Source organism: Tachypleus tridentatus, chromosome 12 (genome assembly GCF_004210375.1).
Source record: "Tachypleus tridentatus isolate NWPU-2018 chromosome 12, ASM421037v1, whole genome shotgun sequence".
In the NCBI taxonomy this organism is placed as follows: domain Eukaryota; kingdom Metazoa; phylum Arthropoda; class Merostomata; order Xiphosura; family Limulidae; genus Tachypleus; species Tachypleus tridentatus.
This window is the reverse complement of record NC_134836.1, coordinates 105,019,015-105,035,003: the sequence shown is the minus strand read 5'-3', so window position 1 is coordinate 105,035,003 and position 15,989 is coordinate 105,019,015. Positions and strand designations below refer to the sequence as shown.

General features: G+C 31.2%; 1 protein-coding gene across 2 annotated transcripts in view; it reads right to left on the bottom strand.

Annotated features, from left to right (window-relative positions):
* Window positions 1-15,689, bottom strand: part of LOC143234224 (cullin-2-like) — a 50,085-nt gene extending 34,396 nt beyond the window's left edge. The window contains exons 1-3 of one of the 2 annotated variants that reach the window (XM_076471421.1): window positions 15,623-15,689; window positions 3,422-3,551; window positions 607-711 (exon numbers count right to left, since the gene is read on the bottom strand). In XM_076471421.1, coding sequence (XP_076327536.1) covers window positions 607-711; window positions 3,422-3,551; window positions 15,623-15,678 — 291 coding nt within the window. In that variant the 5' untranslated portion in view covers window positions 15,679-15,689. Of the gene's footprint in view, window positions 1-606; window positions 712-3,421; window positions 3,552-15,363 lie in introns of both variants that reach the window. The other variant, XM_076471422.1, reaches the window with a different exon arrangement.
* Window positions 15,690-15,989: the final 300 nt, after the last annotated feature.

Below are 15,989 nucleotides of genomic sequence, written 5' to 3'. Positions count from 1 at the left end.
GCAATTCAACCTAAAAGACATCAAATACATTATTCAATGATTTTAAGAAACAGAAGCCTTGTATTTCAAATTATCTGCATGCATTCATGAAGCACGTGCACTTCACACAAATATTCATTGCTGAATAAAGATCCACACTATATCTTATTCAAAACCTATAACAACTTATGTAGTTCACCAAAAACAAATAAAAAAAATGTCTAACATTTAGGACCAATGACACTGAGTTTGATTTCTAAATCATGGGACTATTACATTTCTAAACATTATGCTAATGGTTTTTAACTGATTTTGAAAAGTATTATTAAGTTAATAATTAAAAAAAACTAATGCAGTTTAATTCATGTAAATTGTAACAGTGACATCCTCCTTCTCTGGAAATAGTTAAAACCAAGACAAACAAACACACAGAAAAATAAATACATCTAATCATCTATTATGTATTTAATTTGCTTTTAGTACTAGTGCAGAAACTACTGTTTTGATTAACTTATTACTATCAAAATTGTACAACTTCACACATAACCAAACATTTATGGAGATATAAGAGTTCAGAACATACACTTTACACAGGTTTATATTTGAAAAAACATAAATAATAATTACCTTATAGAGGTAATGTACATGATTATCAAGGAATTGCTTAGTTTCTTGATACAATCTGTCTCCCAAGGGTTCGGGAAAAGCCACACACAAGGCATAAACATCAGTTATAAAATGTCAAGGATTTTCATATTTATTGATAGCAAATATGCTATTACAGTTTAAGAACAATGTTCTACATGAATGAAATTTTCTATTTCATTAATGGACAATAAAATACACTTTTTGCTGCAGAAACCTGGAATTAATAAAATAAAAGTCAGTTTTTCTTATATATATAACTACAAATTCTTTCTCAGAAGTTGAAATTATAAAATAATTTAAGTAGACATACCATAAAAGATACAAATCTGGGAATTATTTATTTACAGATTCTTTTTTGACATATGCAGTACCAAAAAATGACCCACTCAGGTGCTTACTTTAGAACAGCTTTAGTAAGGAAATTTTCAATTTTTTACCTTGATAAACAAAGAATTAACTTAAACAAACATAACATTAGATGGAACTTATGATTTGGTTGAACACACTTGAAATAAATAAATAACTTTTAACATTAGTAAACAACTGTACAACACAGATATGAATTTTTCATCTTTACAGCAACATTCATCCATACTGAGTAAGTGTCACATCCTTTGAAATCACACATTCAAACTTTATATCATATTACAGTTATTAAAATAATAATAATAATAATAATTCACTCTAGTATTGAAATGTATTATACAAGAAAGCTTGAACATAACTACCCAAAATGACTCAATCATAACAGTCAGAGATTTATAATATATATTTCACTGAAACATGAAAGGTCAGTAATGCCTACAGTTTTGAACTGCCATTTCATGGAAGTGTAAAATGATACATACTTACCTTTGTCATTGCTTGTATCTATCGTTACTAAAATTATCAAAATTTAAGTATTATTTTACATATTCTCAATATCCTACCCTTCTATTATGATCTTAGTATCTAGCACTAGTACTATATTACAGAATATAGTTACTGGGGTCAGAAACGTGCACAAACGTTTTAGTGTAATGAAGCAAAAGGAACAAGAAAACATTCAAAACCCTGAAACTGCGAGGAAAATGCTAAACTTAATATAAGATAAATGTTCTGTTTTTGAATTACGTACACTAACAAACAATTACATATTAGTAGCAACATAAAGTGTTTATACAGAAGGAGCTACACATATTTAAAATTTCAGTTTTTTAAAACAAAGTATCCTTGGGTTATCTGCTGTGTCCACTGCAGGGAATTTAACCCCAGATTTTGTCATTTGAAGTTTGCTTAGTGCTGTCCCAAAGGAGGACTAAATGTTATAGAACGATGTAAAAAAACCTAAATATAGATTTCATTTTTAAGCCTTTCTTTACCAGGCACATACACACACACATACATACATGTATACTGTGTAAAACTAAAGAAGTACTTCTTAAATTACAAAAAACACAATAAATTGGAATCACATGCAGTCAAGCTCTATACATTAGGGTTCAGTAATTTGATACCTTCATAAAAAAAAAGAAAAACAAAACCAATGGTAACAGTGTAAACCTCAATGAGCACAAGGCTCCAGGCAGCAGCAATGTCAGACCACACAGTCCAATAACAGATTTTGTTATATATCAGAGGAGAAATGGATTTCCTGGCCCAAACATTTTTTTTTTTAATTAAGATCTATATCAGGTGCCTGATTGATTTTTGAAGAAATTATATCACAATTATAGCTACAACAATTATTTGTTTGGAACAGTGCAAACAAATAGAATGTTCTTAACTTGTTTGTACTTAAGTTTGACACTGCATGGAATTCACACATTTATCAGAAAATATTAAAACTTGTATATCACATACCTTACTCTTTCTTGTATTAGTTATTATACATTCCTTCAGAAAGTATCTGCCCATTTTTGTATTCAGGCTAATGAGCATTAATGTCTGCTCACAGGCTTAATCTTGAAAAGCTTGGTCTATATATATATATATATACGTAATACTGACTACAGAATATACGACAGAACACCACAGAGAAAGTTTGAGTATGAGAAACTACTAATTTTCTTCTTTAAAAAAAGTGTAGCTTAACACTAAACAATTCTAAAAAAATGTATAAATATCCTTAGCAATAAACTGATAAAACAATTAATAAGAAACTGTAGACACAAAGGTAAGAATTTATTCTGTTTAGTAATAAAACCTATGATTATATTGTATTTCAGTTATAAGTTGTTCTATTTTTTCTACTTCTTTCCTTAAAGTTATGGATAGATTTTATTATAACACTAAAAGACAAATCAATTATAAACTTACCTAAGTTTAATTTTTACAGCTTACAGTGAGTCTATAATAAGAAGCATTGTACAAACATAAACTCATTTGTCACAAGTAATCATTACAATATGAACAAAAAAATGTAAAAGACTTGCTTGTGAGAGCTATGAAAACCAAATAGGTTTACAGCAGAGTAATATTATTAAACTTTGGAGATTTGTTTTTGAGTAGGTAAATGTAAGAATAGTCCAATCAAAACATCAGCAACATAATTAATAACTTTGATACAACTGAAATTTATAAAACTGGAAAAGCTCTGAATATTTATAATTAAAACTTTTATAGTGCTTAATGCCAAGTCAGATCTACTGCCAGTCTAAAAACCTTATGCTCTGTTGAAACTTGTTTACTTTGCTCTCTTTAGACACATACATAAAGTTGTTTTAAAAACTAAGACAAACTGTACAAACAAGTATATGCAATAACTTCTGAACATAAGTACTAACTTATTATGAACTACTACAAAAGGATATGTAAATCTATCATTCCAAACAGCACGTGGGACCTTTCCTAATGTGATTACCCCTTCAACAGTGTTTTTCAGCTCCCCCCATGTGACATCAAAATCAACCTTCCTTGGCTTCAAAGACATCTTTTCATTGAGCCTAAAGTCAAAATAAATTACACATCATTGAGTTGAAAACACCAAAAATTTAATATTTATGAGACCAGTTACTTAAAATATATATCAATACAGACTAGTTTTTTAAAGATATAAAGTGCTACTTACAATACTTTTGTGCACAGCGACTGGCAGAACAAATGCTATGCAAAATAAACATGATGTTTCAGAAACAATATCTTATACACCATGTATGTCTAAACTCTTCAACAACTGTGCCTATTTCAGGTTCTGAATTTGTTAGTAAGATGCCATAAACCCAAAACAGTACTCTAAAGTCTTAAAGTAATTGTAAGAAAAGAGAAAGGACCCAGTAGTCAAGTAAAATAATTACACATACAAGATCTATTTGAATAATATTTGATATATATATGTAAATTTTCAACATTTTTGCTCTATATCATAAGTGGTGTTTTATAAGCAGGAATGCTATACATTTCCCCTCTGTCAAATACTGATGATAGTGGTTTGATGAGCAAGTTTTAGTAGCTTCTTTTGTGACATTTTGACTACTGACATTGACAGAAGTTAATAAATCTGACAAAAACTATGAATATCTAATCAGAGTTTTGAAAATACTTAGTCTTCAAGAGACTAAAGTCCATTAATATTAACATGTAAGATTTTATCTTATGGTTGTATAAAATATGAATAAGAAACCAGTGCAAGCTTTCACTGAGGTTCTTCCAGTCTTCCATAAATATATAACTCAAAATGGTAGAGTGATAACATTTTGTTTTTTATAATGGTCTACAAAAAGATTCGTTAAATTTATTTGCCAGTTAATTATCAGTAGAACTACACAGGCTGCTGGAAATATACTGTGAAAAGTGACTATAACTCAATAAGAATAGTAAAACTGGTTTTCAGATGTATTTTCTGTGTGTATTATTAGCAAATCTGTAAGGTTGTTTTTGTGAAAACTTCTGCTTCCTGAATAAGGATTTCATATTGATGCCATAAACTAAAAATCTGATATGATTAATTAACTGAAATTCTAAACTTATAATGTAAATATCTCAAGCAAGAAATCAAACTGGTTAATTTATTTTAGACATAAGTGTTTTATCTGTTTTTTTATTGGATGAGGGTAAATGAGGGGTTTCCAAAAAATGAGTATACATGTACAATATGAGATCAAACCTTTGTTGTTCACTACTTACATCTAGTTACAGTATGAGATCAAACCTTTGTTGTTCACTACTTACATCTAGTTACAGTATGAGATCAAACCTTTGTTGTTCACTACTTACATCTAGTTACAGTATAAGATCAAACCTTTGTTGTTCACTACTTACATCTAGTTACAGTATGAGATCAAACCTTTGTTGTTCACTACTTACATCTAGTTACAGTATGAGATCAAACCTTTGTTGTTCACTACTTACATCTAGTTACAGTATGAGATCAAACCTTTGTTGTTCACTACTTACATCTAGTTACAGTATAAGATCAAACCTTTGTTGTTCACTACTTACATCTAGTTACAGTATGAGATCAAACCTTGTTGTTCACTACTTACATCTAGTTACAGTATGAGATCAAACCTTGTTGTTCACTACTTACATCTAGTTACAGTATAAGATCAAACCTTTGTTGTTCACTACTTACATCTAGTTACAGTATAAGATCAAACCTTTGTTGTTCACTACTTACATCTAGTTACAGTATAAGATCAAACCTTTGTTGTTCACTACTTACATCTAGTTACAGTATGAGATCAAACCTTTGTTGTTCACTACTTACATCTAGTTACAGTATGAGATCAAACCTTTGTTGTTCACTACTTACATCTAGTTACAGTATGAGATCAAACCTTTGTTGTTCACTACTTACATCTAGTTACAGTATGAGATCAAACCTTTGTTGTTCACTACTTACATCTAGATACAATATGAGATCAAACCTTTGTTGTTCACTACTTACATCTAGTTACAGTATAAGATCAAACCTTTGTTGTTCACTACTTACATCTAGTTACAGTATAAGATCAAACCTTTGTTGTTCACTACTTACATCTAGTTACAGTATGAGATCAAACCTTTGTTGTTCACTACTTACATCTAGTTACAGTATGAGATCAAACCTTTGTTGTTCACTACTTACATCTAGTTACAGTATGAGATCAAACCTTTGTTGTTCACTACTTACATCTAGTTACAGTATGAGATCAAACCTTTGTTGTTCACTACTTACATCTAGTTACAGTATAAGATCAAACCTTTGTTGTTCACTACTTACATCTAGTTACAGTATAAGATCAAACCTTTGTTGTTCACTACTTACATCTAGTTACAGTATAAGATCAAACCTTTGTTGTTCACTACTTACATCTAGTTACAGTATGAGATCAAACCTTTGTTGTTCACTACTTACATCTAGTTACAGTATGAGATCAAACCTTTGTTGTTCACTACTTACATCTAGTTACAGTATGAGATCAAACCTTTGTTGTTCACTACTTACATCTAGTTACAGTATGAGATCAAACCTTTGTTGTTCACTACTTACATCTAGTTACAGTATGAGATCAAACCTTTGTTGTTCACTACTTACATCTAGTTACAGTATAAGATCAAACCTTTGTTGTTCACTACTTACATCTAGTTACAGTATAAGATCAAACCTTTGTTGTTCACTACTTACATCTAGTTACAGTATAAGATCAAACCTTTGTTGTTCACTACTTACATCTAGTTACAGTATAAGATCAAACCTTTGTTGTTCACTACTTACATCTAGTTACAGTATAAGATCAAACCTTTGTTGTTCACTACTTACATCTAGTTACAGTATAAGATCAAACCTTTGTTGTTCACTACTTACATCTAGTTACAGTATAAGATCAAACCTTTGTTGTTCACTACTTACATCTAGTTACAGTATAAGATCAAACCTTTGTTGTTCACTACTTACATCTAGTTACAGTATCAGATCAAACCTTGTTGTTCACTACTTACATCTAGTTACAGTATAAGATCAAACCTTTGTTGTTCACTACTTACATCTAGTTACAGTATAAGATCAAACCTTTGTTGTTCACTACTTACATCTAGTTACAGTATGAGATCAAACCTTTGTTGTTCACTACTTACATCTAGTTACAGTATGAGATCAAACCTTGTTGTTCACTACTTACATCTAGTTACAGTATGAGATCAAACCTTTGTTGTTCACTACTTACATCTAGTTACAGTATAAGATCAAACCTTTGTTGTTCACTACTTACATCTAGTTACAGTATGAGATCAAACCTTTGTTGTTCACTACTTACATCTAGTTACAGTATAAGATCAAACCTTTGTTGTTCACTACTTACATCTAGTTACAGTATAAGATCAAACCTTTGTTGTTCACTACTTACATCTAGTTACAGTATAAGATCAAACCTTTTTTGTTCACTACTTACATCTAGTTACCAAAACCTCATGTGTTATTAATCATTTCTTGATGATATAAAGATTATTGATGATGATGATGAAAATAATGCTTGTTCAAATAATTAAAAGTCATGCATAAGCCATTCAATGGTTTATCAGGTTGAATAAAAAATGTTCTAATACTAAAACAAGTAAGATCAAATAAAAACAAAATTCCAAAGGATTTGTTAGAAGAAGACTTGAGGACTCTGGAATGTTGTAAAAATACTGTCTTATTGTGAGGTTTAATTACACTTCCTTAAAAGTGATGCTTTGATAACTTCATACAGTAGCTGCAGAAACTAAATCAAATGTCTGAAGAGCATTCCAAAAAAGACAATAACTGAAGTTAAAATTTAAACATAAAGAGATGACCATTCTGAAATATACCAGAAAGAAAAACATTTACTTGAAAAACTTCCATGATGTCAGCAAACAAGATAAAGATTTACAATGTTAGAATATTTTAAAATGGTCACACACAAAAAAAGTTTGATGGAAGCAAAGTCAAATAAATGGATATGCAAAAAATGCAATGGAGCTAAGTTCAAAAATGAAATGCAGTCTTGAACTTCAGAATGAGACAAGTAACATTCTATGCACGCTCATCTTACATACAGAGTGTGATCCAATAAACAGAAGCATATGTTATAATTTCACCACTAAAATGAACTGGGACTTATACAAGAACTTAAAAAATAAAAAAATACACATTTAGTATTCCCTTCCTAACACTTCTTACAATCAAAATGAACATAAACATGTACTGAAAGACCACACCAGATGAAAGGACAACATACAACAATACAGTAGTGGAATGTCTGTAAGAAATGGTCACAGAAAAACTCACTAATAACTGAAAGTTGTCAATCTTGATACTCTACAGAGTTAAGTGTTATAAAATTAGATATTTCAACATGCTAATACTGTCCAATACATAAGACAGTATCACATTTTCTACTTCCTTTGTTACTATGCAAAATTTCTGAAATTCCCAAATTTTGTTTTCAGCTCAGTTTGGTCCAGATCTGACCAAGAACTGCATTCACTTATTTCCAATTAACTGCAATTTCTTCCATAAAAGACAGCTCTTAATGCTCCACAGTGGAAAACTGTCTTTTCTATCAGTAGATTGTAATGGTTTGGGTCTTCTCTGCTACTGCAGTTAATGTGAGTGGACAAAGATCACAAATGTTAAGTATAGTCCTATATAACCTAGCTCCTTTATTAGTGTTTCGTACTATTTAAAGCCATGTTCTCCACTACTAGGCATTTTTTGCAAAGATGAATATTTTTGCTGATATTTTGATAACACTTGAAATAAAGCTTTGGATATAACATAACAAGAAATGAACTTTTAGAGTTCTCTAAGTATTTCATTTTTAACTCATAGTGTGAGACTTTATTTTCTTTTACATTTTGACTTTCTGTTTCAGATTATTATCTTTTAGTATTGTAGTTTAACTGACAACAGATGGAAGGTCTCACCATAGATTGATTAAAAACAGTTAACAAAGGTTCTCAACATTTCTCTCTCTTACACAAGCTCAACACACCCACAATAAACAATTCACTAACTTGTGTGTTAATAAAAATATGAAATTATAACCTCTTTAGATGTGCATTGAACATTTCTGTAGATACAACCTAAAATCCTACTTACCAACCACTAACAACAGCATAGTGCTTGGACTATTACAACTAGATCCTTTTCTTTATTGACACTATTAAGGTTATTTCCATTAAAATTATGATAATCCACATGCATTGTCTTGTATTTATTATAATTAAAACCCAATTGCCATTTATCTACCCCATTCAACAAATTAACTAAATTCTTTCGTAACTCAGCAGTATCCTATTCACAGTTAGCAATATTCAAGACCTCAGAATCCTTGGCAAATATAAATAATTTATTGATTATTCCTTCATCTATATCACCGATGTAAATCAAAAAGAGCTAAGGTCCTGAGACTGAGCCCTAAAGTACCCTACTTGTAACATTAATCCAATTTCACTGAACTTCATTCATAACAATCTTCTGCTTTCTTCAATCCAAGCACTCTTATATCAATTTGCTAGCTTACCCTCCACACCTATATGGACAATTTTTTGAAAAATCTTTGATGTTTATCTTGTCAAATGCCTTCTGACAATCCAAATCTACATCATTATTCTCATCTACATAAGCAATAACCTTTTCAAAGGTCAAGAGATTTGTAAGGCAAGATTTTCCTTTAGTGAAATCGTGTTGGCTATCCAATAAAATTCTAAACTTTGTTAACCTGTTGACTGCCAAGTATTTCAGCTGCTATAGCAACTCCAAACCAAGTTCAAAATACAACTCTAATGCTTCTTCATTTTGTTACTTATTTTGTGATGCCATTTTGGATCAAAAGTGAAACAATTTGTAAGTAGGTCAAATGCATGCATGGTGCTGACATCTAGCATTAAAGTTAGGTATTATTGAGAACAAATTAACTCGTCCGTGGCACTGTGTTACCAATCGTCTTGGATGAGTTATCTCATCTACGGCACTGAACAGGTTAAAGGACTTTGTGAAGCATCTCTTAACAGACTTTCCAAAACTTTTTCCACAACTGATATAAGACTAATGACTCTTCATTACTGTGACAATTTTTATCATCTTCCTCGGACATATAAGTTACATTACCTAACTTTCAATCTTCAAGGATTAACAACCATTACAAGTGGCTCATGTATCCAATCTTTAACCTCCTTCAAAACCCTTGGGGAAATATTATCTGACCCAGAAGCACTTTGAAATTTCCCATTTTTTCTTAACCAGCTCAAATTCAATACAGTTATCTTGTTTGACCTCATTTTCATTTATCAACTGTTTGAGATGTAAAATACTGCTTAAAAATTTGTTTGAGTGACCAACAGTGATGTGAGTAATGTCCTGAGAAGATTGTCAACATTATTTTGTGTCTATAATACTCTATTTTCTTAATCTGGAACCTTCACATAGTTCTATCAAATTTCCCCATAGAGAGCTCTCAAATTTCCAGTAAAAGCATCATCCTTAACTTAATAGTGATGTTTCATTATTTTATGTGTTAAACAAAGATTCTCATATAATTTTTTTTTGCTCCAGCTTGTTTTTTTTGCTCACAACTCAGTCAAGTGTCGAGAAATACAGTTTAACCGTGCATAACCATTTCTGTCAAATATCTCAATTTCTGCTCAACCTACCCAATTACTCAAAGAGAAATCAGTAAAACTAAGAACACTAAAACTATAACAGCACTAGGATCAGGTTGGACTAATAAATTTACCAACTCATGTGCTAACCACTAAGCTATACCCATCCAGAACATGATGTAAGCTAATAGATGAGTCTTGAGTGAGTGGATGAATGTCACAATATATCAGGTCATCCTTTAAGTAATGTCCAATTTTAGGTTCAGAAAAAGAGAAAGGATTTCAAATGCTTTTAATGTTATTTAATCGATAATGTACGTTCCATTATTATTAATTACTTCTTGCCAACGATTCACAAGCTTCTGAATGCCACTTCTATAAAATTCTTGGGGTTTGGAGAAAAAGAATGTGGAGAGGGTAGTTTTGACATCCTTATGTGTTCCAAACTTCAGAATAGATGATAATCAGATGGGACAAAGTCTGGAGAATAAGGAGGATGTGAAAGTTTCTCCCAGTCTACCTCTTCAATCTTTGCAGGTGTGTTCCTTGCTGTATAGGGCCATGCATTATCCTGTAGTAACAGAACCTTTACGATTGATTAAAGTAGGCCTCTTTTCTTTCAGTGCAACATTCAAGTGCTCTAACTGTTGACAATAGAAGTCTGATGTAATCATTACACTGAGTGGCAGCAACTCAAAGTGGATCAAGCCAACAATATCCCATAAAATGCTCAACAAGACTTTCCTAGGATGGAGGTCCATTTTGGGCTGTGCTTCAGCTAGTTTACCTGCACTGAGCCATTGTCTGCAGCACTTAACATTTTTATAAAATATCCATTTTTCATCTCCGGTCACTAACCTGTCCAAAAAAGGTTAGTTACATTCATGTGAGTGCAAATGTCCACTCTCTAAGATTGGCTTCTGTCAAATCATGGGGGACCCATTTTCCAAGTTTTGACACCTTTCCAAGTTGTTGCAGATAATAGTGAACTGTTGAATGGGTTGAATTAAGCTTCTGTGCTAGTTATTCAACTGTTACAGCACAATCTTCATCAAGTGCAGCAAGAAGCAAGTCATCATTAAACTCAACAGGACAACCTGAATGTGGTGCATCACTTAAGCTGTAGTCACCTGATCTAACTTCTGAAACCACCTTCAACATTTTCTTTCATTGAGAGACTCTGCACCATAAACATCTTGAATGTTTTGTGTAGTTTCTGCTGCACTATTGCCTTTTTTAAACTCATAAAGCATTATAAGCCAATGTTGTCCTCAGACACATCCATCTTCATAAGGGTTTTTTTTGATTAATGATTTGAAAAAGTTGAGTTGGGTTCGTTACTATGTATTTTAGTCATTAAAACCTTCTTACAAAGACAGAAATGATGATGAAGCACTTTCTGTACTAAATATTTGGACATTGCTTATGAGATCACCTGATATATACTAGTCAGAAAGAGCAAGTTACTTGAGAGTCAGCTTTCTAACTAGTAAATTTGTGTGCCAACAGTTCTTAAAGTTTTCATAGTGGTAGGTTCCTTAACATTCCTTTTTGTTAATTTCACTTTGATAGATGAACAGAAATGATGTAAAGATATTCACAACTGTGTCTTGCTGAAAAGCTATACACGTATAATATTTCAGTGCATCACCCTGTAAGAACATCTTTACTAGACAATTTAATACATCAATTAATACAGTATATAAATAAGTTTATTACATTACTTTAGACAACTAGAAAGTAATAATATCAAAGGGAATTATTTGTTAATGGATATAATAAGACAATAGGAGGTATAACAAAACAGATTACTAAGCTTGGTGCTAATCTATAGAGCCACAAGCATTTCTGCCCTATAGTTACAATATAGCCATCTTTTCCTAATATCCTACTGACACAGAAATAGCACAAGTCATTTCTATATCCACTATGTTCTATTATAAGCAAAAGGATGAAATTTATGCTGAGATGTAAGGTAGCAAAGCATTTGAAACCTAGAATTTCATACAATTTGTAAAATGGTGTAAATAAAAAGTAATATAACAGATCATACTTTGACTTCCAGAAACCATCAGATGCCACAAAAACAGAGTAAGATGTAAACTAGATGCTCAGGAAAGGAATGAAAAAAAAGAGAGAGAGAGAGGAGAAAATTATCTTAGTGGCAAAACAAACAAGTGATAAATAGACGTTACTCTAAATGTGAATAGTTAAATGACCATTCTTTACATCCTTGCCCAGAATGAGCAAAAGAAATCTAACAATAAATTATAAACAATTCATTATAACATGAAGTATGCATCTGTTCAAACCTTAAAAGGCCTGAATGGCTGAATCTGGAAACGGGGGTTTCTCTAATTAAACACTATGTTAGATTTGTTTTGAACAAAGGTAAAATTTATTTGTTCACCTTGAAAACTGTATAAATTCTCTATAATAGAATTTTTTTTTTTATAAAACAATGGTAGGTAAAGCAGACTATATATATATGTTTACTAAAAATGAAAATTAAATTTTGTTATGGAGAAGGTGACTGGTATGACTGATGGCACTACAAAAGATAATGTTTTTGTAATACATGTTGGGAACAAATGATACAAATAAGGGTAGATATGAAGAGTTATTATGCAAGTGCAATGAGCTTTATTAATAAGAATATTAAACTCTTCAAGAAATTTCTCTCGTCAGAAGCACACGAGATTTTAAACACAAAAGAGTGTGTGTTCAGGAAGGTTTGATTTTTGGTTTTTGAATTTCACACAAAGCTATATGAGGGCAATTTGCGCTAGCCGTTCCTTATTTAGAAGTGTAAGACTAGAGGGAAGGCAGCTAGTCATCACCACCCACTGCCAACTCTTGGGCTACTCTTTTACCAATGAATAGTGGGATTTACCGTTACATTATAATGCCCCCATGGGTGAAAGGGCAAGCATGTTTGGTACGAATGGGATTCAAACCCTCGACCCTCAAATTACTAGTCAAACGCCTTAACCGGGCATGTTCAGGAAGAAATGTGATTGGATGTACAAACTGATTAGATCAGTAAAGCAGACTAAAAGTATTCAGTACTTATGCATTAAAAGGAATTGAACAAAGAGTGGTAATTAAAGTGAAGGTAACAGGATGACAAAAACAAAAAGTTGTTAATTAAATCTAGTTAAACAACCTTTTCCATATTTTAACTAATAACATTGTTTAGGGGGAAAAATTATAAATCAATAAAATATTCTAATTGCATTACACTCTCAAGTATTTCTAGATGTACTGAGAGTATTGAGGTACAACAAAATGCCCTGGATCACGTGGCGAGTTCGGCAACAACCTATAATTATAGAAAGTGCAAAGTAATGCATTTGAATTATTATAATTTGAAAAAAAAATTAATATAAATTTTCACTCAACAGCATGACTTAAAAAAAGGCTCTTGGGATAGAGGTAAATAAGTCACTCGGGTTATCAGGGCAGTAATGTTGCTACATATATTAGCATAGTTAATAGAACTTCAGGATATATTTACATATTCAGGTATTTTCATAGGATTGGGGGAAAAACTTCTCCTTAAGCACAAAATCCTCTTTTCCCTACACTTCACTTTCTTCCTTTTCTTTGTACAAATTTGAGGATTTTATATCTACATAACAACTTTTGACGTAAATGTTTGAACTTTTAGACAGTGACGTGTTTACAGACCAAGCAAATCCAGCTCTACTTGGCTAATTAAAATTGTTTTTCAATCCAATAATATATTGACTTTCACATGTTTAAATGTATCCCTCATAGAATGAAAAAGTCAAATCTTCTCTAATACACATAAAATTCCCACAAAAACTTTCCTCCTCCATCACCAAGTTTACCAGCAAATGTTGAGGATGAAACATGAATCCCTCTAGATTTAAGCAAAGCAGCAATACAGTCTCTTTAACTGTTGTCATGGAAACAAAATGCCATAAGGCCAGGCAACAAATACAAATATTACTTGGTCAGTCATAAACAAAACATTTCTCAAAAAATAGTGTGTGATCTCTCTAATCTATATTTAACACACTGTGTACAAGTTATACTTTTCTTTAAGGATGTCAATTTCTGATTTTTTGTGCTACTTTAATATGTTCTTGCTCAAGACAACTATGAAAGATACATTTAATTACTTATTATTATTATTGAGCTCCATTTTATTTTTTTAAACAACTGCTTACAATAGATTTTAAAGTTTTGATTCAACCTGCTTGCACATGCCCAACCCCTGCCTTATCCCCCACCCACCCACCTCCAGTACCCCCTGTTTATCATTGCACTCTCTATCATGTTGCTCACTGCTCATTACTGGTTGTTAAAGGATATTACAGATACAAATCAAGAGGTACCTATCTCTCTACACACTTATTGCTAATTAGGCCTGACTTGGGATACTGTGTACTGCTTTGGTTACCTCATCCAAGAAAGGATTCTAACTCACTGGACATGGTGAGTGAAGAGGTGATTTCAAGATTCTATGTATCAAATGGCTATCAACATACAGTTTAAGCACATTAAATCATTCCCAAAATCATCACATAAAACAAAGAAATAATAAAATACTTTTATTTTTTTAAAGAATTCCTAGCTTTTCATTATTAGATAATGGTTCACCAACCTTATAAAAATATTTAAACATATTTAATTATTTTAATTTTATTATTTTTTATTTTATTCACCATGCTTGTTTATTTATATTTTTAGACAACATCAGAAAATTGCATTTCAAATGAATTAAGCAGTATTCAAAGAAGCATGGTAATTATTATTAATAACATGTGTCAATGAAGAATACACAAAAGTAGATCACCCTTTGGCAACAATAAGATAATTTAATATTTAATTTACAAGATAAATGCACTTGCTCTAATTCTAACTGTTAGTGTTACTGTTATTAAAAATACAGGTGGTTCAGTTTAGTATCCTTTTCAGAAATTAATATTACAATATATGAAATGTGAATAACCCAAAATCATAAATTTCAAAATCCATGATTATACAAAACCGATTTTTTTTTTTTTAATTTGGTATCAATAATGGTAAGAAGTCCACAGTTAAAGCAGCATCACTTCATTTATCCAATCTAAATGAACCACCAATAATTTAGCACGTTATACAACGTATGTAACTCTGGCTGTAAATTATGTTGTAAAATTTAATATTAAAAACTCGAGAAAGGTCAAGAAGTTCGAGTACCTTTCAATAATTTAAATATAATTTTGAAAATACTACTAGTACTATGGAAAACGTTTTGAATCTTTCTCACACGTATTTATTGTCGCAAATACATTAAAAAATTAAAAGCATATGCAAGATATTATTTGTCTCTGCACCTAAACACAGTTTAAAAACATAGCTTTATACGGTTCCAATATTAAAACAGTATTCAAACCTCCCATCAGGTTTTAAAGCTAAAATTGTTGACTTATAAACTAATAAACAAGCGAAATTTTACCTTCTGTAATTGAAGCCTAAATGTTTCACGTCCAATATAACATGCAAAGCTGGCATCCCTCTATTAATGGTATGATAAATCACATAAAAAATAAAATAAAGTACTAATTAAAATCATTCTTCATTATTTTGAGAAACAAGTACATATTTTAAAGAAATTTATAACTTATTCATCGAAATATCTATTGCATGCTATTATTTCTACTTATTGTATAAACACGGTTCAAAGCTCTTGGTATTACTGTTAATATAATACCAGTCTTAAATATGCGGATGCTGGTTGTTAAAGTTCCAGATTTTGTAACTGGTGAGCCGCGTGCGTTATAAGAGTGACGGTTAATCCCTTAGCATTAATTGTGGAAATTACA